This window comes from Camelus ferus, chromosome 27 (genome assembly GCF_009834535.1).
Source record: "Camelus ferus isolate YT-003-E chromosome 27, BCGSAC_Cfer_1.0, whole genome shotgun sequence".
In the NCBI taxonomy this organism is placed as follows: domain Eukaryota; kingdom Metazoa; phylum Chordata; class Mammalia; order Artiodactyla; family Camelidae; genus Camelus; species Camelus ferus.
The window spans coordinates 20,222,920-20,247,876 of record NC_045722.1 but is presented as its reverse complement, the minus strand read 5'-3'; the positions used below and the strand labels follow the sequence as shown (position 1 = coordinate 20,247,876).

At 45.2% G+C, this 24,957-nt stretch overlaps 1 protein-coding gene across 2 annotated transcripts in view; it reads left to right on the top strand.

Annotated features, from left to right (window-relative positions):
- Positions 1–24,957, top strand: part of IGF1R (insulin like growth factor 1 receptor) — a 280,892-nt gene that overhangs the window by 197,607 nt on the left and 58,328 nt on the right. For both annotated transcript variants that reach the window (XM_032468865.1, XM_032468866.1), the window contains exon 3: positions 21,213–21,525. In XM_032468865.1, the coding sequence (XP_032324756.1) occupies positions 21,213–21,525 (313 nt within the window). The remainder of the gene's footprint in view (positions 1–21,212; positions 21,526–24,957) is intronic.

Genomic DNA, 24,957 nt, shown 5'->3' with positions numbered 1-24,957 from the left:
ATTTCTGTTATCCCTCATGGCACCCGGCTTGCCTTCCAGATACATGCACTTGGATGTTAAATGAACAAATACTTATTCCATAAGAACTTACAAAAGAAGAGCTCTGTGTATCTTTTTTTTTAAAAAAAGCCATTGTTATTCAACACTGTGTTTGTGTGCTCTACCAATTTGTATGAATTATGACATTTAAAGTAAAAATAACTGAGAAATATTTTGAAGTTAGGTTAAGCATGGCGGTAAAGTTCCCAATTTTTTAGATGGCCAAATTCATTGCTTTTTGGTCCTTTGAGATAGCCAAAAATGGCTCTGACACACCTTTAAGGCACAAAAATGAGTCTCAACGTGGTCCAAGGGCTGGGCCGCTGGCATTGAGTACATTTCTACTTCTCAGCATTGGCTTTCAAGCCTCTTTGGTCCTCCATCTCCTCACCAGTGAAATAATGCTGATTCCTGCCTCTGAGTTATGAGAGCAGGTTATGAAAATTACACTAGACAATGGTGTGGTGGGTGCAGGTGCCCTGTAGCATATTGGTAGAAAGCATGGAGCCTGGATCAGATTCCTCGGGCTGGAACCTCTCTGCCTCTTTCAGGCTGAGTGACTCTAGGCATGCCACTCTCTGTGTGCCTCAGGCTCTGGTTCCGGGGGGTTGGGGGGGATAGCAGGCTCTGCCTTTCCAGGCTGTGGAGATTGATTGGGCCACGTACGCTAGACTCTTGACACGGGTAGCAGTGAGTACCCAGTAAATGGAAGGTGCCTCACTACTAGTGATAACAAACATTCATTTCTTCGCTCTCCATCTGATACTTCCAGCTTTTACCTTCACCCAGCTCGAGAGAGAAAGAAAGTTGTTTCCAGTGAAAAATTCTTAGTCTGCCCCAAAGCAAGGATGACCTGAAAGAAGGCTGGGGCTTGATGTTAGGTCAGATGATTTCCTTGGTTATTCTCAGGGAAAACCAGCCAGGAAAGAAACCAGAGGACAATGGTGCATTTTATTCCTCATTACCTAAAAGGGGCTTGCTTCTCTGATTTTTCTCATTTTAGGTGGGTGCGAGGAGAGTGGTGTTTCACGTCACTCTCCTCATCGCTGTTATTTATTTAGTAACAATTCACTATCAAAACACAGAAAAGTATCCTGCAGGGAACTCTCTTGTTAGTTGCTTTCAACTTATACTTTGTCTAATGCCCAAGAGAATTAGAATTTGAGGCAGATTTCAATTAACAAAACAAACAAAACAAAACCAAACTCACATGGGTGACAAGAGCCCGTAATGGCCACGTCAGCACAATGCCCACACGACACCAGAAGGACAGTTTGTCTTCCTGGATTCTGGTTCTTCTGAGATTCTCGACAGCCAAGGTAAGAGAGGAGAGGAAATACAATAAAATCTGTGTGTATTCACGTACACCCCCCATACACATATTGCATATAAAACCTAAGGGTTTTGCTTTTAGAAAGTCTGCACAAGTAATAGTCCAGGGTTAAATCAGCACCTGACTCTCCCTGTGCATGAGACCTTCTGGAAGGAGCCATGAGGCAGAGAAAATTAAGGAGTGGCATCCCCGCCCTCAAGGAGCTTACAGTAGAGCGGGGGACATGTGTGTGTCATGAATCATTGAACAGTGTACACTGACCTTCTGCTGTAGGTTCTAGGCATGGCCCTGGGAACACAGTGAGGGAAAAACACAGAGTTCCTGCCCTACTGCAGTGTAAGCTAGTGGAAGAAAGAGAAAAAGGCATTAAACATAAAATTAAGTCTCCTTTTTTTTTTAACTGTGTTAAAATATGTGTAACATAAAATTTACCATCTCAACCATTTTTAAGTGTACGTTTCAGTGGCATTCAGTACATTCACATCGTTGAAGTCTAATCGTAAATGTCATCAGTGCTTTGAAGGAGACTAAGAGGGGGCTGTGATGTAAAATGATGGGGCAGCAGGAATGCCAGCCGCCCAGAAGGGTTTTGGGGGGTGGAGATGGCCAGGCCCAGGAGGGTGGGAAGAAGCATGAGCCAGGCAGAAGGGATAGCATGTGTGAAAACCTGGAATCACGAAAGCATCTGCCTCCTTCAAGAAAGAGAAAGGAGCTGGTATGGTAGGAGCAGGGGCCAGGAGGGTGAAAAGTTTCGGGTCGGTGTGTGTCTGTGTGTTTTGGTGCGTCCGTGTCATGATTCAGTCAAATCACCTCCCCCCAGGGCCTGAACTAAAACGGGCTGTGTGCAGCTTTTTGGTAACCTGGAGCCCAAACTCCCAGCTGCATTTCAGAACTCCAGGCAGTGCCTGCACCAGGAAATCACAAAAATCCTTACTCAGTGGACGAAGGAGTGCATCTTCCTGGATGCAGACGGGGAGCAGGGTTGGGGGATGGAGGGGATCTGAGAGGAGCAGGTGCTTGTCACAGTCCTGGCTTCCCCCTTCCCGTCTCAGTGGCTGGGAGTGAAGGGGTCAGGATGAAGATGTATCCCCGTGGCACTGGCAGCCTGGATTATTCTTGTGACACAGGAGCAGCGGGTTCTAGATAAGGAGGTGCAGGTGGCGTGAGAACTGGACAGTCTGACAGGTGCTCTGGCCAGCTGGCTGTCCTTACCACCTCCCTGCCGAGGAGCCAGCCCCAAGTGCCTGCACACACAGCCAGTGATTTTTTTCAAACAGCCTGCACATGTTCTCAGTTGCCACTCAGAGGTCAATCCTTTGACCTGGAAAATTGTAACAGCCAATAGTTCTCCTCAGCTCTCAAGCGGGCCTCCGAGGGGTTCCTGGAGAACCCATGAGTTTGAGGAGCGTCTGAACCTGCCAGCAGAAACCCATTGCAGAGCCCTTCTGAACAGCACTCTTTAGCACTACCCATTTATTTGAGCATGGATGGTGGTTGGTGGGGACTATCCCAAATTATTCCCCCTTCCTCACCTTCCTCCACTGTAGCCCAGGAATTAACAAGGGAGGTGCTTCCTCTTCCTCACCTCTTTATTGCTTGCGCAGAGTTTTTCCCTCCACAGAGAGGAAGGAGCTTGTCTGTCTCTTTGGTATGGCCCGAGAATCTTTATCTCACCCATAGAAAAGTTAAATAAAGTTCTTTAGGAGAAATTTGTGTTGGGAGTTTTGTTTTGTTTTCTTTCTTTTGAAGAGCCAAGTGAAGTCTTTTGAAACATAGAAAAATTTCTTTTTCTTGTCTAAAAAGAGCTTACTGCCTGATGGAAGTTGAAGGTTTCACTTCTCTGCTTGTGAAAGCTTTCTTGGCAGGCTTTAGAAACTTTAATCTGCCCACGGCTTTCAGCAGACCTCCTCGCCCCACTCACCCCAAGTCAGTCTATATCTCGAGGACCCTTTAAAATAGTAACTGAAACTACAGTGAACCCTCAAATGATGCTGTCTTTGGAAAGTCACCGTCTACTTTGCACTAAATGAAGATTATTGCAGAGCGAATGGTTTTAAGAACAGCACTAAAAAACTGGAATTGGAATGCTAAGCCAACCGTGAAATTTATAATATTTTTATTAGTTTGAGCAGAGATGAAATTTGAAGGATTTTAGAATCCTATCTCTTAGTTTTCTTTTCTTTTTCTTTCTTAGCCATATAACTCTCCCCCTAAAGCACAGTCTTGTGTGAATCCCCAGTATCTGAAAGTGATGAGATACACCACTGTTGGGTTCTCTTCTCTGCCCTTCCCAGTGCATTCTGGTCCATAAGGTACTTCCAGGGTATTCAGTAGAGACCAGTGGGTCACAGTGTGAAACTAGTTCTCTCTCCTACCCTATGCTCACGTCAGCTGAGCCGGCAGATGGTTGGCAGAGCCAGGAACAGAACCCTAGGATCTTAAAATCCAGTCTAGGGAATCAAATAATCATGGCTAATATTTACAGAGGACCTATGATGTGCCAGGAAAAATACTCAATACAGTTACGTGGTTCACCACATTTAATCTTGCACTGGTAGCACGAGGTGGTGTTATTTGTCTTAGTGTATACCGAGGAAACTGAGTCCCTGGGTCCTGCAGCTGCCAGCAAATGACAGAGTTGGGATATAAACTCACTTCTGTCTAATCCCAGAGTCCACCTTCTTCTTTAATTGGAACACTGCCTGCTCTCTCATGCCAGGTCTCCAAAACAGAGGCTGAACATCTCACAGTCTGCATCTCACAGTTTTAAACACTGACTCTCCCTAAAACCAATTTGTTAAAGAGAAAACAGACAGACAGACATGACTTGGGCTCTCAAACATGTGGCCAGCCTAGCACATAAATGGGCAGAGGCTGCTTCTGGATTTTTGCTGTAAATTTTGCCAGCATAGCTTCTGGGCTGGTAGTTTGGTTTGCTTGGTGATATGTTTTTGACACTATTTATGTGCAGAGGAATGCCACCACTTTGCCATCGTCTCACTCCACCCTGAGGGCAAGCCAGGGGTGTCCAGGGGCCACATCAGGGGATGTGTACCCAGAACCAGAAACTGCCCAGTGGGAGAGATCGCGGCAAATGTCAGGGTTCCAGGGCTGGTGGGTTTTTTCACTTAGCATATACCACAAACACATACTGATGCGTTAATCTATAGGCTGAGATGCATGGCAGTTTCCCACTGTTTCTGTTTTTTCTGTTTGTTCATTTTCACTGATACTTCCTTCAGGTATCAACATATCTCCAGTAAGTGTAGGACCACATTAAAGATTTATCTTTAGACAGATTTATATTCTTGATGTCCAGTGTAAAGACCTAGGAGAGAAACCCCAGAGAAAGGAAATAGAATCACTGGCTGCTTTAGACGTATACTAATTTGCCAATTGTTTGTATTAATCTAAAAAGCAAAGCATACCCCTTACAAAGGGGCAAAGCCACATGTCCGTGGCTCCTCGGCTCTCACAGACACTGTGAGACTTGAAAGCCAGCCAGGATTTGAAAGTATTGGATTGGGGTAATGTTATTTTTTTAAAAAAAACACCTGGCTAATTTAATATAAAGTGTTTACACTTCATTTTTCTGGCAGTGGGTTTTCTGTGTAGGTGGCAGAAGATTTCCTGTTAAAGTTTTGCAAGTTCAGGAGAGGAGAGTTGCATATATGCCCTCTGTGGTCGCAGCAACATGAAAGGGGTTTCTTAATCCGCTGTTGTTACCGTGGGTGTAGGTGGACACGGGGCATTGCAGAAGGCATCCTTTCAACCCCTGGATGGTTGCAAGTTCACAGGTATGTTAATGAAAATTAATGAGAATGGCCTTTTTAGGAATTCCAAATATTGAGCCTTGAAGAAAGATCGTCTTTCCCCTGAATGTGTGCTCCGGCTGGAATTGCTGTCTGCAGTACCTCGTGGGTGAAACGGATATTTCGAGCATGACTGAGCTTATTAAGAGCCTGAGGCACTTCCTCTACCGGGGGTTTAGAAATTTCAAAGGATGGGGGCTGGGGAGGGAGGAATTACGAGCATGCGATGCATGAGATGGAGAACTGGCAGAAGAATGGAAGCAACAGGTTCAGAATGTATCCTCTGCGCTCCTGCAGAGCTCTGGCGTGGGCTGAGAATGTGACTTCAGGAAGATAAGGGCTTACCATCTGTGGAGCAGGAGAAAGTGGATTTGGGAGAAAGTTTAGATGCGTTCATTTAGATGGAGGTGAAAATACATTTAATAGGCTTTACTTAGATGGGAGAGGTATGTTTGTGGAGTCGGAGACAAGTGCCATTAGGAAGAAAATACCTGAACAGGCAGTTTTTAGAATTGAAAAATGGGGAACAAATCCATTTCAGAATTTCCAGTAGTGTCAGAAGGGGTTTGTGGGTGATTTATGGCAAGGGGTCCCGAGCTTTTAAGGTTGAGAGATGCTTCTCTTTTTCTGGAGAGTGGGATTGGGGGAGGCTGGGAACATCACATCACAGGGTGGCAGGAGCCCTGGGTTCCGTGCTGTAGGTAGGACCCGGGTGCTGGCCTCGGCTCTCTGGGCTGAAGTCAAATGAAGACATTCAGTTGCACTCCAGATTCTTGGGTTACTTTCAGCTGCATAAAACGGTGATGACTCCTTTCTTTCAGCACTGGTCCCATTTCAGAGATGCTCCCGGCTCTGGGGGGAAGCAAAACAAAGTCAGGCAGCCCAGAGTGGGAGTGAGGGGGGCGTGGGCCTCAGAGGAGAGGTCCTCCTGGGCGAATGGGAAACCAGGAAGCCAGTGGTGTCGCCTGCCTCCTCAGAGCCGTCCACTTAACAAGCATCGCACAGAGCCTGGCTCCGGCTGCGATGAACAAACGCTGGCTTCAGCCTTTACCCTGGGTTTCAGGTCACTCTGATTGTTTGCAAAACATGTGCATTTTTTTGTCACTTGCCAGTACTTGTTCTCTCTGTGAGTAAAACACAAACGTCCTGAGGGATGCTGTGGGCCAGTTTGCGGCGAGGGCTGTGACTTCCGCACCCGGGCCTCCCAGGCCCTCTGCTCAGGGATGAGGATGCACCGGGAACTCAGGAGCCAACAGTTGTTTTGACATGAAATTCAAGGAACTTGCTACAGAGCTTATTCTTTTGAAGATGAAAAGAAAAAAGAAAAAAAAAGATAACTCTAACATTTTCAGGTCCTTGTTTTATGTTTTTTCAAGTTCAGGATTTTGGATAAGATTTTTGGAGAAGAGATTTAGTTTTGTTTGTTTTGTTTGTTTGTTTGAAGTGACTTGGCCAGTTTGGGATTTTACAGTGTGTAGAGAAAGGGTTAAGAAGTTTACTTGGGGAAGCACAGTCATGTGTTCCGAAAGTTGCTGCCTACTGACCGGTTCATTTAGCAGGCAAGCCTTGCACACTCCCGTGGTGTGCCAGACATGTGGTCCACGGGCACACTCGCTGGAGCTTGAGTGCAATTGGACCCCTTTATGTTTATGGACTTTCTGTGCAAATTGCTTCAGTCTTCAGGCCAAGGACAGAATGAAAGCATGATCCTTGGATGGACATGGTTTCCAAGTTTGGAGCCTCATTTATGTTTTGCATCACAGAGCTGCCCAACTTGTTGTTCTAAAGTAAAGTTAACCCTGAGCGTTAAGTTCTTTTGTCTTTCAAACCCTGAAAATCAGGCTGTAAGTACAAGAGATAATGTTTGGGAGGCAATAAAAGATGAAGATGTAGGGAAAGGCAAAGGTTGCTCAAACGGGAAGAGGGGGAGAGAGCACACGCCGGGCTCAGTGTCTCCTTCGGCCCGGCCCTCGGGGATCAGGTCACTTGCCGCGATTGCAGGGCAAACTAGTGGCAGTGTCTGAAGAGAGAGCCCTGAGTTTCCTACCCAGCCTTTCCAAGTGCACAGTTAAACTCTGTCGTATTTTGCTTTCTTTGAGTTCTGAGTGATGTTAGCTGGGCTTGCAGAGAGATAATTCACTTTATAATCTGGATAATACTCTAGAAGAAAAACGAATACCTAAAATCAGAAATGATTCTCTCTCTCTCTCCCTCTCTCTCTCTATATATATATATAAACTAGGATAAACTTTAGTTTTTTGAGCATCCATCCTTTTGAAGTCCACACCTTAAGAACGTCTGATAACATGTTAAGAATATGTGGTTTCTGTCAATAAACTTTCCAAAGAGGCACTTGAAGGTAGAAAGAAAGAAAAGAAAGGAAGGAAGGAAGGAAGGAAGGAAGGAAGGAAGGAAGGAAGGAAGGAAGGAAGGAAGGAAGGAAGAAAGAAAGAAAGAAAGAAAGAAAGAAAGAAAGAAAGAAAGAAAGAAAGAAAGAAAAATGATACTTGTTGTTTAATGGTTCAGAGGTCAAATAAAAATTGCCTCTCAGATGTTTCTGAATTAATTGGAAAGGCAGAAGATACCTGTGAACCCACCTCTCGAGCGTCTACAACTGAAACACCCTTTCAACTAGCATTTTACGCATGAGATGCCTGTGTTGGCACTTCAGTTGAACCCAATTTTACCTGTTATTTACAAAAAAAAAAAAAACCAAAACCCAAAAAACTCAACTATTAGGGTTTTGAAAAGGGGGTCAGGGGGAGTCTTAAACTTTGGAATCCCTCGGTCAACCTTTCTGAATTATGGAATCTGGGTCTTTCTTGGTTGAAATTGAGGAAATGATCGTTTCCAAGATGATTGGATTGCCAAGATAGGATTTTAGCACTTTTATTGCATTCTGGCAAGGTTCAGAACATTTTATACCAAACACGCTGCCCCACCACTACCTCCACCACCACACACAAAAATAAAAACTAAACAAAATAAAATGTGAACCAACAGAATTCTGTGGGAATGGCAAGTTTTGTTTTGTTTAATAGTAATCTTTGCAAGGACATACCAACATTCTGCACTTGTGTGTTTTTCTGAGGTGCTTTTGAATCATGAGAGATTAAATATAAGTCCCATGAATTTGGGGGTGTAGGTGTCCCGTGGTCCAGTTTCCCAAAAACTGATTCTCACAAGGTTTGTGTGGTATCTGGGGCACCTTGTTCCCCCTTCTCTCCCTGTTACAGAGTTTACTGTACTTGGAATGTCTTGTGGATCTTTTGTGGTTTCTCCACAGTAGTAAAAATAATTTAACTTCAGGAAATGGGGCCAGCAATCAGATCAGATAACGGCAAAGAATAATGTGGCGTTCTAGCATAGCATATACTCTGAAATATATGTTTACAAGTCCAAAAGTGTGCCCATCAGGAAGTAACAGGATTAAAGGAGAAATGACCAGAGATGCTGGGGGAAGTAAATCACTCAGAGGTTGTGATTTGCAGTGCTTCCTATCCACACTCCTTGGGTAGATTTAATTACATAAAGAGTTGGGGGAGGGAGGCATTTTTCTCTCGTCTCAAAAAAATTTCCAAGGCACAATGTGATGTTTAAAAAGCATATACATCTTTAAGGGCTCAAATCAATTTAAATATATGATCAAAACTTAAGCTCCCCAAAATTGGACCAAAGACATTAAGAGACAGTTCATTCAGGAGATACTGCAAATGGCTGAGAAATGGAAGGTGGGGGAATCCAGGCCACCCCAAGGACCCAGTCTCACTAGCAACCACAGAATTGAGATGAGATATCTAGTTCCCCTTCTGACATTAGGAAAAAAAGAAAAATGCAATTAGGAGCCCTCTTTTTACGAAGATGGGTCACACCCTTGAGGCTGTAGCAAAGAACGCACTGTATGGGAGTACCCAGAAGCATTTTTGTCAAAAGAGGTTTCCGAAGGGGCTTTGCAAAATTGGGAGGTCCTTGGCCAGGGGTGTATCCTCCCAAGGAGGTAGCTTTGGAGGAGTCTGTTCCACGCCCGTGAAGAGGCCGCACCACAGTGCGTATACGTGTGCAGGTGTGCTGTGCAAATCTAGATTCCACGCGTACTGTAAAAATCACCCTCCATCGCTGCCCTGTATTTTTATCACTGTCTCCTGGAAAGCAGTTCTGTTGTTGTTGACAAAATTTTATGCAAAACATTGTTTGCTGGTCTCTAAATAGTAATTTCCCTGCAAGTGGCTGGCTGCCTTCAATTGATTCATTTAAATTATGTTGACATAAATATTTATGTGTGTGGAAAGGGGCTTTTGCATGGGTCGTTGAAGCATCGCACCTTTTGGACGAGCAATTTCTCCCAAAATAAATAGGCAGAAGGGAAGTGTGTGGCCACAGCTGTATAGCATGGAGCTCCTAACTGTGCGTGCGGTAGACAGTCCATCAGTAGCAATGATACTGGTCAACACGAATAAGGCGTGTAATTGCCCCGAAAGGGGCCCTCACACTGGCTTTCAGAGGTGCAGCCAAAACCACAAAGCTGGAGGCCTCTCCCTCTGAGCTTGGTCTCCACTTGGCCGAAACAGCCCCCAATTTGTCCCTCCGGGACACAGGCCTGCCTTGTTTGGAAATCAGCAAAGTTTAGGAGCCCGCAATACCTCACATAACTCTGTGTACAGTACCAGAGAGTGGCAATAGGGCTGTGAGCACGAACAAGCAGACGGGTTATAAATATAGACTACACTCTCAATTCCACTTCAGTTAGTCATGAAGGGACAGTGTGAGTTTTATAAACTTATAAGGAATATACAAACAGCTCCAAATTTAAAATAACTTGGAGTAATTTTTAAGTGTGTGAAAAGAGTATTTTTCTCCACCCTGTCCATTTAAGCATCTTTGACAGGCAGTTGTAAGTGATCGGTGTCCTTATGTGCTCAGGGCTGGCAGTCCCAGCACGGGGGAAGAGTTTCACAAGAAACACCCATTCTGTGGTGGTGTCGCTCTTTGTGAGAGACACTCTGAGTGCTGCGGTGCAGCGGGGCAGACCCAGGCTGCCCTGGCCGCAGCTCCCCAAAGCAGGGGTAGGTTTACCTGGATACCTGGAGCCCCCTCCTCCCACCCTGCCCCAATTTTTCCTTGATTTTCTTCCCATTAAAACTTGTCAGTATATCCAAAACTTGTATGCAGGCTTTGAATATGAGTTTAGAAGAAAGAATTTGGGGATGATTTTCAAGTACATTAGGATGGTTGATTGATTTTCTGAGAATATTCCGTTTTATAAAAATAAAAGGAGTGGAAGGTCAGATCCCTCCTTTTTAGTGTCTGGCTTTATTCCTTCCCTTTTCCCTCACCCCCATCTCCGGAGACCTTCCGGTGAGACAGCCATCAACCTCATCTGTCAGGCCTTTCTACAGAGAGTAAGCTCATTAGTGTATTTCACCCTCCATCAGGCAGAGCAGGTAGGAAGGTCACAGACTCAGGGACCTGTCCTCCACAGACTAGATGGCTTTTCCTCTTTTGTCCCAGTATCAGAGACTGACACCATGTTGACAGCTAGCAAGTCTTTATTCCTTTAGAATCAATTTAGACTGTGAATAGATTCTGGAGTCCAGTGGGCCTTTCCACCAACTTCCAACTGACATGCCTGCGATTTTGATCACTACACGTGAACAGAAGGGGTTGCAGGGCCAGTTTCACCACCTGTGTATCATGAAAGTCAAAAGTTACAAAGTACTGGCACGTGCCACAACGTGGATGAACCTTGAAAACGTTATGTAAGTGGAAGGAGCCCGACACAGAGGGCCACGTAGCGTATGATTCCACTCATATGCACGGCCCAGAGCAGGCACATCTTAGAGACAGAAAGTAGATTAGTGGTTGCCTAGGGCTGGAGAGGTGGGGACAGGGGTTGGGGAGTAGGTACACGGTTTCTCTTCAGGGGTGATGTTTGCACGACTTGGTGAATATATTAAAAGCTACCAATTTGTACAGTTTGCATGGATGACTTGCATATGAGTTATATCTCAATAAAACTATTATAAAACTTGTGAAGGAAGAAAAAACAAAACACATCACCCACAGTAACCAAAACCAGCCGTTTAGCCAAAGAAAGATTCCCAAACCACCTTCTGCTCCTCACTTAGTTTGTGGTGTTAACTGTAAGCCTGCGTTGTGTCTTTGCATTGATGGCTGTTCTTTCTTTATTCTTACTAACCAGCTCTTGAAATTCTCATTTAACGATGGTGCCATGATTAACTTTCCTCCTTCTGGTTTCTTGGTTGCCTTTTTTCTTCTCTTTTCTCGGTAGTCTGCCCAGCACTGCTTACTGGGGGCTGAAGTGATCCAGTGGGTATTGTCTGTGGGCAATTATTTCTTTTGCTCATGAATGAAATCTTCACAGATGCAATCAACAGCCTGTGTGAAATGTCCTCCAAGCGTCTTTGCTCACCTTGTGTACTAGACAGTGATCTGCTTGGAACTTGGCTATTTCTGGGAGCCTCCATTATGTTTGTTTATATGCCCAACCACAGGGGAGGCACAGGCTGTTTTTCCTTCTCCTTCTTGACCAAGTTTGCAGTATTGCTGAGACACAGGGATTGGTGAAGAGAACAGACTCTGGTTATCTCATCTCATGAGTCAGACTTGTTTGGGTGAAAAGAGTTCTGGGGGTCACTGAGTCTTCCCGTGCCTGGCTGGTCTGGCCCCTGATAGCACAGTCGCTTACATAGAGACTTGCCTTTGCCCCACAGAATGTACTCTGAGTACTTCCCATGACGGGAGCCGCTGCTTCACTATTGCAGGTAAGCAGTGACCCTTGCTGAGAAACCCCACAGGGCTCAGCCTGGCTGGAAGAATGTCCTTGACGGTTCTATTTGCTGTAACTCAGTAAATAAAGAAGGCTTAGTGGATACACGTTATCTCCTCAATATCTCCTGGACGCTTGACCCTTTTCCAGAGCATTGTATTTCAAGAGTTTTGTCCTTTCTCCAGGCTAAGAGGTTCACCTCAGGAAAGAGGAAAGGGTGCTGGGACTGGTGATTTATTTTTGCCTATTGGATGCAGGCTTACAAAGAAAAGTGGCTTGAGAAGAACACTCTAGCCCCTTCCTTGTAGGCAGCAGAGACTGGCTAAAACCTGCCACCACCGCAGAGCAGAGTGGGTAAAGAACCCGTGACCCAGGTAGATAGATCTGGGTTTGAAGCCCAGGTTTACAGCTGAACAGTTATTAACTTGGACCATTAATAGCCCTGGGCAATTATTGAATCTCTGTGCCTCCATTTGGGCATCTACAAATGAGAGTAATGATACCTGATCCCATATGATTATTAAGAAGTTAAAAAATAATGGATATAAGATTGAGTTGTCTATTCAGACTCAAATTGCATTCATGTAGGAGACACGCCAACCATTATTGTGAAAAAGAAGCCAGGAGTTTTAGGTGCTTAGAAGCTTGGAGTCAGCCAGCTCGGTATGAGGATAAGAGTTATTTTGAAGATCATACAGAGGGACCCCAAGGATGCTGCCTTGGTCATAGAAGACTGCTACTGGTCTCGGCACACCGTCGAAACTACTTCTACAGTGTGAAGAGTAGGTGTGCAGACAGGTGCTAAGAAGCAGTGGTGTCCACGTGTGTTGCATGCGCTGGGACTGAGTGTGGCCTTCAGAAGGAGGCCAGGATCACCGTCTTGGAATTTTGATTCTGAGCGGTTGAAAGTCTGACTTATGCGAGCAAGCATCCACCTCCCCTGAGTATCAAACACCTGATTGAGGTCTGGGGAGAGCGCCCTGTGGGAAAACGCATTCCCACTGGGGGCAAGGAGGAACTTGGTCAAGATTGATGCTGTCTGGCAGTTGGGGTAGCACTTTCTCTAAGGTAATGAACTCCCTTGAACGTTGCTTTAAGACTGACCGAGGTTTTTATAGAGAGAGCCTCCAAAAGGCATGAGATGGTTGACCTGTAAACTGCCTTTTAACTCCAAGACTCAGTGGTTCGATGCAAGGCAGTAGTGACTGCATGAGTCCTCGTTGCTTAGGAACTGGAGCAAATCAAATGGCCCTAGGAGTTCCTGCATGAGGCTGGCTGCTACTGCATGTTCTGAAGCGTTCCTGCCACCCTGTGTCCCCTCAGGAGTGGAAGGCAGGAGAAGATGCGTATTGGGAGGCAATGGATGAGAAGTGAGAGTATGTAGCTTCCTGCCCTCTCTGCAAACCCCAGCATTGCAGAAAGTTCAACTACTGACACAAAGATGCTTTGTCCAGGGCCCTTCCTGTTAGGAAGGAAGCTGATTCAAAGCTGAGTCTTGAAAATTCCTTCAATATTGCAAGGAGGGACTCCTCCATCCGCTCTGGACTTGGGAGAAAATGAGAGCTTTCAGGCTCATTACATCAACAAGCTCAGAAGCCGTGGCCCCCGTTTTACTAACCCTGCTCTCACTGAGAGCTCTGCTCTGGGACCTTCCTGCTTGCCTCTGGGTGCCTTCCCCAAACTCGGCTGCTCGTGGGCACACTGAATCCTTTTGCTTCCAACAGAGAAACTGAAGTATCTTCCAATTCTAACCATCCAATTGTCTTTTAGACTGGCGGCTTCTAATGTCTTCTCCAGCACAGAAGATGGTTTCTTCTGGCATCATGAAGAGAAACATTGTTGCAAATGCGACTTTCTTTTGTGAACATTTAAGACACCATGGTTACAGTTTGAACTTTCTTTCGCACAAGTAGCACGTTCTGCATAACAGCTGCAGTTTTCCAGCAGAAGCTCATTTGGAAGTTGTTGGAAACTCCACCTGGGATTTCTAGGCAGTGGTTCTATGGAGTTTTCCCATAGCCATTTCTCAAGATGTCAAGAAACTTGAGAGATTCTTCTTGTCTTCCTTTTGAGAAAATTGTGTATATGCACAATTTATAAACATATATCCATACAAACATAGATATGCGTGAGAGTGTAGCTCATATATAGTTGCGCCAGGTTTACATTCATTGTATTTCATGGGTCTAAGTATTTTCATGTAAGTCTGCTTTTCCATCCTAGGTTAGAGAACCCCTACTTAGAGAACTCCAGATTAATAAGCTGAGGGGAAATGTAGCTTCTCCCTGAGCCTGGGAACCCTTGATGCTTCTCACCTCTCTGCCCCCTTTCATAGATGTCTGTGCTTGCAGTGATTAGCTGGGGGTGTGGGTGGTAGCAAAAGGGTGGACAGATGGAAAATTATTTTATGAGGTGAGAGCCGGCCTTAGGCCCTCTGGCCCAAGGTGGCTTCTTCTAGCCACGCCCTAACCACCTCTGTAGTCCATCGTGGAGATGGTACACCCTTTCTGTCCAACCGGAACATCCAACCAACTGGCAAGAAGTCCGTGGTTCACCCACCTTCTTAGCGAAAAGATCAGCGTGGAGGTCCAAAAGCAGCAGAGCCCAAAGGCAAGGCCCTCTTTCTGTCCTCACCCTGGTTGATTTGATGACCAAAGAGAACGCAGTGTGGCCCAACCTGGTCTTCATACCCTTGGCATCATGTTTGTGAGGCTTAAAAGAACTCCATAAATACATTGTTACCATTACTTGAGCTTTGTGTGTCTGTCAGGGAGGGCAGCGGGGAGAGGGAGAAACTTGAGACCCAGGATTCACAGATGAATATATGGAAGTCCACCTGAGTGGTTGTTCTTTGTTTTTTGTTTTTGTTTTTGTTTTTAAGAATAGGGATATCTAACAGGAGCATGCACTCTGGTGGGTGCTGCTGGGCCCCTGTGGGTGGTGGTAGCCTTTAGATTCTGTCCTGGGTCCTGTTGGTGCTCCTCAGAGGTCCCTCCCTCCCTACAGTCTCAGCTCCATCTGTCTGCCCACTATGCCCCATGACATTACCACTGTCTCCTGACCACGCCCCATGACAGTACCACTGTCTGCTGACCACACCCCGTGACGTTGCCAGTTCAGACCCCTGGTTGCACCCATGCAGCTGTGTGATGGGCTTTCCATTTGGATGTGTGCACAAAAACAGTGCATGGCAAACTGAACCAGTCTCTCTCTACTCCTGCGGGGGTGGGAGGTGGGTGGGTGTAATTCACCACATTTCCCACGCACTCTTCTAAATTCTCCAGATATTTCAAGAATCTGCCCGCTTTTCCCTGTCTGTGCTGCTGCCCCCTTGGTCTGGGCCACTGTCACTGCTCGCAGAGATAGCAACCGTGCCCCGTGGATCGTCCTTCCATTCTCTGTTGTGCTCAGCAGCCAGAGTCATCCTTCTAAAATGCACTTCTGCTCATGTGGCTCCCTGCTTACAATCCCTGAATGACATCTCTTTCCTCTTAAAAAGAGTGCAAACTCTATGCATGGGATAAAGGCCCTTCTTGTGGCCGTCTATCTCCATCTCCCCAGCTTTCCTCCCAATCTCCCCCACCTCTCCAGGCTCCAAGCCTGGGTCCTGCAGTCATTCCGAGTCTGGTTCTCTGGCTCTCCATCCCCCTCAGCCCTGCCATCACCCCCATGCACCTGCTAGCCCCCTGCTGGCCTTTCAGGTTGGGGCCTGGCGGTCCCTTCCCCTGGGAAGCTCTCCTCACTGGCCTTTTGCTTGCCCCTCTCTGTTCCCATTGCTCATTCTCAAGGGCTGGGCTGTCTCACCTGCCACACCTGCAGGACCCAGCCTAGGGCCTGGCTGATGTATTTAACCATCAAAGGAGCCTTTCTTACCCTCAGCTGTGGCTCAGTGCTCTCTGGAGGAGAATACTGACAGCTTTGGGTGGACTTCTGGCTGCAGGGGGTGGTGAGGAGACGATGCTGGGAGTTCAGTTGACCCAGCTGAGGTCTCCCCATCTCCTCCCCATAGGGTCTGAATCAACTCTCTTGACAAGCCAAGAAAACCACGAAATCTCTCTGGACCATGTACCAGATATCTCCCTGATGTGTTTGGAAGGTTGAAGTACACTTTCCTGGCATGAGCAATAGTTCCCCTTAATACATAATGATGCCTGTCTCTTAGGAAAGGAACCCCTCTTTTTATATGAAACAGTGGGGTGTTCCTTAAGGTACCCAGAAATACTTAAAACGACCCTAAACTAGTCTGTATTTTGATTCAGAAGCTTGACCTGATTTAGACATTTAGAACTGGTTCTATCTCTCCTTTAAAAGTTATTTGGAGTAAAATGTTTGCGTTTTTTAAAGTTGTGTGGTTAAATGGCCCCTTTTCTATTTTTTGTTCCATGTGAAGAGGTTGAGTTCTCCGTCTTCCCTTCCAACATATGCTTTTAAAAATGGATTCTCTGTGGTAAAGACTGTTAACTTACTGGCAGGAACAAAAAGAAATGTTTTTAAAATCCCTAGAAAGAACTTAATAAATATAAGGACTCCAGGGAGGGAGGGAGTTAAAGGTCGATGTATGTGACTTTTTTTCCTGTCCCCAAAATGAAGAGAATGAGCTTTTAAATGCAGTGCCTCATTTTTATGGGATTGTGACCCTGAATGAATCCCTTTAGTGGTGGATGTGGGACCTGACGTTTGCTTTTCCAACAATTTAGATAGGCATTTGTTTTTATTGTTGGTCATTGTAAGAATTCCAATGAATAGAGAGATCTCAGGGGCAAAATCAATTTGCTTTTCCCCTGTGTATTTGTTAGTTTATAGCACCTTCCAATTTCCTTTTATTTTTAAAGATAGAAATTGCCTTTCGTCTTGCTGGGTGTGCTTATTCGTGGAGATCAGGGAAGAAGTTCCCTTCCTTTCTCCCATAGCTCTGTAATTGGAAATTTGGTAACTGCACTAAATTTTAAGTTTTGGCATTCATGTGGAGCAGCCATCCATCTGCTGGCAAAACACACTGCCCGGGGCTTTTCATGAAATCCCTTAATAGTCCTGAACACTAATAATATTTATATACATTGAGATGAGGCAAAATTTACAGCGGGCTTCTGGGGCTGGCTCCAGGACTCTCTAATCCTGAACTTCCGCGGGTTCTCCTGCCTGCCTCCCAGAATCCTCACAGATTGTGCAGCAGCCAGGGAGGCACTGGCTTTCTTCCCTGGAGTTTGTCCTCTAGCAAACAGTCACCTTTCTCCCCTTCTCCCCATCACACCCCTTTTTTATTCCCTGAAAGTACCTGATACATGTTTGTGCACAGTTGCATCCTGTAACATAAAAGATGTGTGACCCCTTTAAGAGGAATCATCCTGTCTGTAAAGAACAGGATTTTACCTAATTTAAGCTTTACTGAAATTCCTTCTGAAGTTGCTTCCATCGCTGAAACTAAACCCTAATTCCCTAGCCTGCGTGCTGCTTGTGGCAAGGACTGACTGACCATGCAATTCCATGTAATGTACCCCTTTGGGGGAGGGGGGTTCTCCATGGACCACTGCCCAGAGATGCTGTTTCCAATGGAATGGGGAATGGAATGCAAAATGTATCTACAGATACTTTGGTATTTTATTCTTTCTTATACTGAAAATGCCCACCATTTACATTTAGGTATAACTGACTCCAACCAAGCAAGTGCACGGTGTTTTTTTTCTATTCCTCTAAACACTTTTCAGTTTTTAGTATTACATTAATAGCTTTTTGATATAGATACCTGCTACTCATCATTTTATATCACATTTTATTTAAATTGTGAGCAAGGAAAAGGAGGTTTTGCAAGCAGATATTGGTCCCAGTTAGTCTCTGGTGATGAGTGTAAGATTCTTCATCAGTTTTCCTTTCTCCGGTCACAAAGCATGGTGGTGGCCGATGGCTGGAGAGCAGCCCCTGGGGGACTTCAGTGCTCTGAATGAGATGTGTGCTTAATACAGTTGGTTCGTGCTGATGAGAGCGAGACTGTGAACATGGCTTCTACAGCTAGTTTCATTTTAACCATGGGGACCTTGGATCTATTCTACTACATGAACTTTGTAGGGACGACATAATATCTCTCCTCTTGCCTGAGCCCTCTTCTTTTAGCTCTGTCCCTTCTGGTCCTCATACTCTCAGTGCTGCTTCCTGATGGCCTTTCTAAGATAAAGATCAGACCATGTTGCTTTCTTTCCTGCCTAAAATCTTCCATGATGCCCATCTTCTACCAATCGGTCTAAACCCCTCCGAAGGTTTGTCAGTACTCTCTGAGCTGCCTCCCCCCATCACTTGTTCTTGGACACTCCCTCCCCTTCTTCATGAGCACCCAGTCCTCCCACTGCAGTGACTCGATTGCTTTTATGCACATTTACATGTGATTCTGTGTGTTAGTCTTTATTCGTAAACTCCTCCTCTTTCAGCTCCAGCCTCAACACCTCTGAGAAACCTTCCTGGACGTCCAGGTGCCCAGGGCATGCTATGCACCACCACACACTCCTGTGCTTACCTGGCGTATCGTCCATTCCTTAAAAACAGGGTCTGGCACACAGGTGCAGCACACACTGAATAAACAGTTGCTAAATGGATCATTAAATGAAGGATAGGTGGGCTTACGTCCTCTTGCTTTTAGTTTAAAACCCTGAACTGAGGATTCACAATGTTATTGTTTCTTTAGATCCTGAGCCTTGAAGTTACCTCCATAATGGATATATTTGAACTTAAATAGTCATTTAATCTGTGCAGTTATTAGATCAAGTGTGAGATGTGAGAGTAGAGTGTGTGTGTACATTTACCGCAAATATGCCAGGCTTGTAAATTCAAATTGGTGTTATCAGCTTCTAGATGATCCCCTTGGTAGACCATCTGTGTATTTCTGTGTTTTAGGAGCTCTTACAACAACATACTTTTGTGATGTGATTAGACATAGTTACTCCTTGTAATTTTGGGGGGTATACTAGTTTTTGTAAATAGCCAGAAATCACTGAGAGGCAATTCTGATCAACAAAAATGACATAAACCAACAGGAACAGTCTTCGTCTTTGCTTATACAAGTGTCTGAAGGCGTATCTCAGTTGGGATTTGTTCAGCTGCATTTAACAAACAGCAAGTACTTAAACAAGATACAAGACGATTTCTTATTCATGTAAAGAAGTCTAAAGGTAAGCAGTCCGGGATTAGCCTCCTGGCTACACAGTCAGGAAGGACCAAGTTCCTTTTTTCTTGCTCCACCATTCTTACTGGGCCACCCCATGGTCCAAGACGGCTGCTTGAGATTCACGCAGTATGCCTGCATGCCAGCCAGCAGGGAGAGGAAGGGTGTGCCTCCCTCTGTTTCAAGGACTCTTCTGGGAAGTTCCATCCAAAAAGTCTGCTTACGTTTCCCTGGCTAGAACTTACATGACTTCTAGCTTCTCTTGTAAGCTAGAAGGCTGGGAGATGTACTATCTAGCTGGGTGACAAAATGCCCAATTAAAAGTCAAGGTTCATTACCAAGATAGTTAAGAACAAATAATGGAAGGCCACCTATTGTCTCAGCTAAAGGATGAGTTCAAAGGAGAAAGTTGCAGAATTATTTTAAGCTTGACAATATCACAAGAATTTGTCTGTTTCCTTAGTGTTGACAATATTCATTTGAATGTCCGAGTTCTGATACCTGTTATTAAATGGACCTGTTTACAGTAAAAATAGGTCCTCCTAGACACAGCTGGTGGATCTGTAAATTGGTACAAAGTTTCCAGAGGACAGTTTGACCCAGCATGGTCAACTCTGGAAATTGATTCTACTGAAGTAATTAAGAATTCTCATGAAGATTGAGTGCTTATTGTAATAATAAAATGTTGGGAATAAATGAAATGTCTAATAGCAGGAGACCGATAGTAACTTACCGTACACTATACTCTGGGGTACAATGCAGCTGTTAAATGATGGTGGAATTCACAGTATGTTATGCCAAAAAGATGCTTTCAGAATGGCTTGATCCTTTTATTTAAATAGGTTTCTCTATTTATATGTGCATGCACACATTTAGGAAATGATCTGAAAGGGTCTACATGAAGGTTTTGATAAAGTGATATTGTGAACAGGTAGACTAGATATTCTATATATATTTTTTTCTTATCTATGATCTCTGATTTTTTTAAATCTTTTTTTTTAACTACAAGGAAAAGCAATAATAGAATCTTCACTAAATAATGCATGTCAGAGGCAATTATACATATTTAAATAATTTTGTGTTGTTTTCTAACTCAAGGAAAAATGAGGAAGTGGATAATGCAAACCAGATTTCATATTTTGTTGATTCACACTTTATCTGCTAGTAAAGCTAACAGCCCCATAGAGTGTGATCATTACAGCATTGCCATGGAAATAAATGCCAGCTCATCTATTTGGGACATGAATTGTGCATCTCTGGTTTTCAGACTCTGTTTTCACTTAACTTTAGCATGGAGGGGCTCAGAGGAGATGGGTTTTGATATCCTGTGGACCTCTGGGCTCGAGATACTACCCACCCACCCACCTTCCTATATTTGAGAAGATGAGGACTTCTCAGTGATATATTAGGACGTGTGACTAAGTTAGTATCATCACTTACTGGGAGTAAGAACCTTTGATATGATACAGGCAGACACAAACTTTTCTAAAGCAATTTTGTCAACCTGAATGTCAACCTGAATATCATCTTTACTGTATTCTGGGTTAATCATTTTAAAAAATAAATGAGCCTTTGTGCATACTAAGGCTTTTCAAGATATTTCAGTAGGGAACCTATTCCAAATGCAGATTGAGCAGAGCATATAATGCCTTCTAAAGATATAATAGACTCTACTGTTCTCATAGAGCATCCACAGTATCTCACATGCCTCAGGCATCCGTCCAAGATGGGTGTTATTACCCTGTTTTACAGATGAGAAAAGAGAGGATAAAGGTCAAAGAAAGTAATGACTCATCCAAGGGCAAACAGTGAAATAGGAGAGGCTGGATGGTAAACCCTGCTTGCCTGACTCGAAATGCAGAGGATCTGCTCTCTGCCTTAATGCAATTGTGAATATGCAATACTGTCATTTCAAAGCCAGCGCCCGGCAAGTTTCCATTTGGGGGTTGCACGTGTGGTTGGTGGGTTGGTGGGCTGGTGATGGGTTGGTTGGTTTGCTCTGGGTGGAGCGATCTGGAGCTTCTGGTGGCAAAGGAATGCGCCTCCACTGCTGGCCATTGATGGGTCTCACGCGCCGCTTGTCGCCCACAGTGTGCCCGAGCGCGTGCGGGAAGCGGGCGTGCACGGAGAACCACGAGTGCTGCCACCCCGAGTGCCTGGGCAGCTGCAGCGCGCCCGACGACGACGCGGCCTGCGTGGCCTGCCGCCACTACTACTACGCCGGCGTCTGCGTGCCCAGCTGCCCGCCCAACACCTACCGCTTCGAGGGCTGGCGCTGCGTGGACCGCGACTTCTGCGCCAACATCCCCAGCGCCGAGAGCAGCGACTCCGAGGGCTTCGTGATCCACGACGGCGAGTGCATGCAGGAGTGCCCCTCGGGCTTCATCCGCAACGGCACTCAGAGGTCAGTGGGGGCCCGGCGGGAGCGCAACCCCCCCGGGGGACGCGAAGGTCGGCTGTGCCTGGGGCTCCACCTGTGGGGGGCCCTGCGGAGGTTCACAGAGGAGGGTCTACTGGAAAGAACTACTCTGACCTAAACTTGGGATGACTCTAGGAGCGATTGGCGATTTTTTTTTTTTTTTAACTTTGGTTTGGTTTGGTTTGGAAGTGTACTTGCCTGACCGTTTGAAATTAAGTACCTGACTTGCTGGCTCAGGTATGGGGGATCACTGTCTCCCTATTCACTTGCCCGGCTGCCACCCCAGCAGCAGGACAGTGGAGGGACTGGAGATGAAGTTTTCCCACCCTCAGTGCTACTCAGCGCTAGCCGGGTGAAGGCTTTGGGAATACAAGAGGAAAGACCATGCAAGGCCCACCGGCAGCCTTGAGGCAGCAGCAAGCCTCAGACATCTCTTAGCACACGCTCCTGCCCTGCAGTTGAACTCACAGCCACTAAGAGCGAGCAGTAGCTTAAAGTAACCTATATTTTCCATTAACGCCTTCTATACACACACACACACACACACACACACACACACACACACACACACTCACACACACACCCTTCACCCTCCCTCCATTTTCCTTCCTGGACTTTGGGACTTCTCTTGGGAAGCAAAAAATTCCTTACAGCAAATGGCATCCGTCCTGTGCATGCCAACTGGACTTCTGTAAATTTGTCATTGGTTTTAAGTTTTTGAAAAAGCAATGCCAGCATTGTTACAAAATATAGGCCTATATCCCTGGAAACAAAAAGAAGACTGGAGATTTGAGGTTGCTGTTCCCCTGTGTGGAGCAGAGCAGAGGACTGTTAGGAGAGAGTAGTTCTGTTGTAATGGGCCAAACACCTCCTTTACCATTAGCACCAGAGGAACCTTCCATTTCTAGGTTCTTCAAAATAAAACTGTTCTACAAATATAAAATACCATTGGAAAAGGAAACATTAACTTTGACTATAACGTGTAACTTCCCCTCCATTTGCCGCAGTCTGTTTCTGCAAAACGCATCAAGCAAGTCTTAGTAAAGGGGAGTCTGTTTCCGGTGTAATATTTGGAGAGGTTGCTCCTTCCGTAGGCTTAACTTCAGATCAAAGGTAAAACGCACATTACTGCAAAATATTAGGTGTAGAACAACTTTTTGCCTGTCGCCATTTTTTTATAACCATTGTAATAGTAAAAATTACTTTAAAATGGTAAACGTGGCAAGGATGCCAATGAACCATAAAGTATACATAGTCCACCCAAAATAAGTCTACTACCACTTCTTACTCACATTTTATTAGCAGTCTGAGAACTTAAAGAGGCTTTGCCAGTGCCCGGGGCAGTGCCCGGAAGCCGGGTAAGGCTTAGCCACAACTCCTCCCCAGCGGAGGGGGTTGAGAGGGGGCAGCTGGTGCAGGACCTGGGGGTAAGAGCTTCCGTGTCCTGCAGGTGTGTTTCTAATGATGTCTGGAGGCACTCAGGCGTTCGCAGCTACCAGAGGACTGGGCAAAGTGGGGGCGCTGTGCACTGTGACAGTTTCTCCTCGTATAGTTCATTCTTCCAAGAACTGGACAGTTACTTTTCCCACCCGTGCTTACAGTCTGTTCAAAGCTACAGTTCTGCCTTTTCCATTTTAAAATAAAATGCCATCAAGAGCTAATGAATCCCCCTCTCAGCCTTTAAGGCCTATTTGACACTTACTTTAAAAATATTTATTTTTTTAATGCTATTTATACCCTCTCTGTACCAGAATGGATTGGAGGAAGCTTAAACTATAAACATGTAATCAGAGCACTTCCTTAGAAAAACATTTTTTAAGTGCTAGGTGATTCCTAGACATTTTAAGAAAAGCGTTTGGTTCAGAAATTGCTATTTGAATAAAATGTCAGGGGTCACTAAACATACACTTAACTTGTGACCCAGAAGTTACACTCCTGAGCATTTATCCCAGAAGAATGAAAACTTACGTTACACAAAAACATGTACACAGTTGTTCATAGCAGCTTTATGTGCAACAGCCCGAAACTGGAAACAGAGCAGATACGCCATGATAGTTAAATGGCTGAGCAAACCCTGATCCATCACAGTGTGGAATATCAACCAGCAATAAAAAGAAACTGTTAAAACACACAACAACACGGAGGGCTCTCATGGACAATATGCTGTGTGAAAAAAGCCAGCCTCGCAAGGTCACACACTGTACGATGACACGTATATAACGTTCTCAAAACAACAACCTCAAAGAGATGGCGAACGGGTCAGTGGCTGCCGTGAGTTCAAAGGCGTGGGGACAGGGTGGCTGTGCTGTGGCACAAGGGAGATCTTCGGGGGGGTGGACTAGTTCTAGTTGTGGTGATTACACAGGTGATAAGTGACACAGACTTAGACATGAACGTTGCACCCCTGTTTGTTTCCTGGTTTTGATATTACATTGTCATTCTGTAAGTTGGAACCACTGGGGGAACCGGGTGGAGGGTGCACAGAAAACCTCTCTGCACTACCTTGGCAACTTTCTGTGCATCTATAATTGTTTCAAAATAGAGAGGTTTTTTTAAAGGGTGGTGGGGCATTATATGCTATGTAGGTAAATTAGAAGCAATCAAAGACCAACAAAAAGTGCTTAAGGGAAGCTGCTACCCATTCTAGAAATGAGAATGTTGAGTGTGATGTTGCAGAAAGAACTCACCACTGCTCTGGTTGGCCCAGTTCCTCTGGAAACCTTGCCTCCTGTTCTCTCAACGTGAAATAGGAAAACAGCAGGGAACTTTACCTATAAGCTTTTAAACAAAGCCCTTCATCTTTGCCTTAGATACACAGTAAAGTTTAGTAGGAGGAGGGGCTTTCATGCAAAGAGCTATACACCGTTTAATATTTTTTCACTTCATGAAATTTGAAAGATCATTCAAGAATACTCATGTGAATAGCGTGACTCTCTCTCAGTTCACCATCCTATTACACACATACCCCAGAATGTTGTATCATTTATTTGTCTGGAAATCGACCCAGCCTTCTGATCCTTGGTCTGTGGTTCGGCAGCTGGATTAGCGTTTTGTCCACTATTCCCTAAATAAGGATGGGTAAGCCAGAAAAGCGCCAGTCCCACTCACTGGTCCCTGACTCTTGGTGGTTTGTGGCATGTTCAAGATTGCATCTGAAATAGGAGCTCATTACAAAGAAATGGAAGTTCCTTGTTTTTATTGAGTATGCAGCGAAAACAACATTTGGATCAATTTACAGGTTTCTGCCAAACATTGTCAAGAAATTATTTCAGTTGTGTTTTAGCAGGAAAATAATGGGTCTGTGCTATACCACATGCCTTTCGGAATTCCTCACTGGGTTTTGCTGGGCATCTGGCTGGGGGGGTTAGATTCCTGTTCATGGCAGAAATACTGTTCTCCCTTGACTGTCCCTGTCCC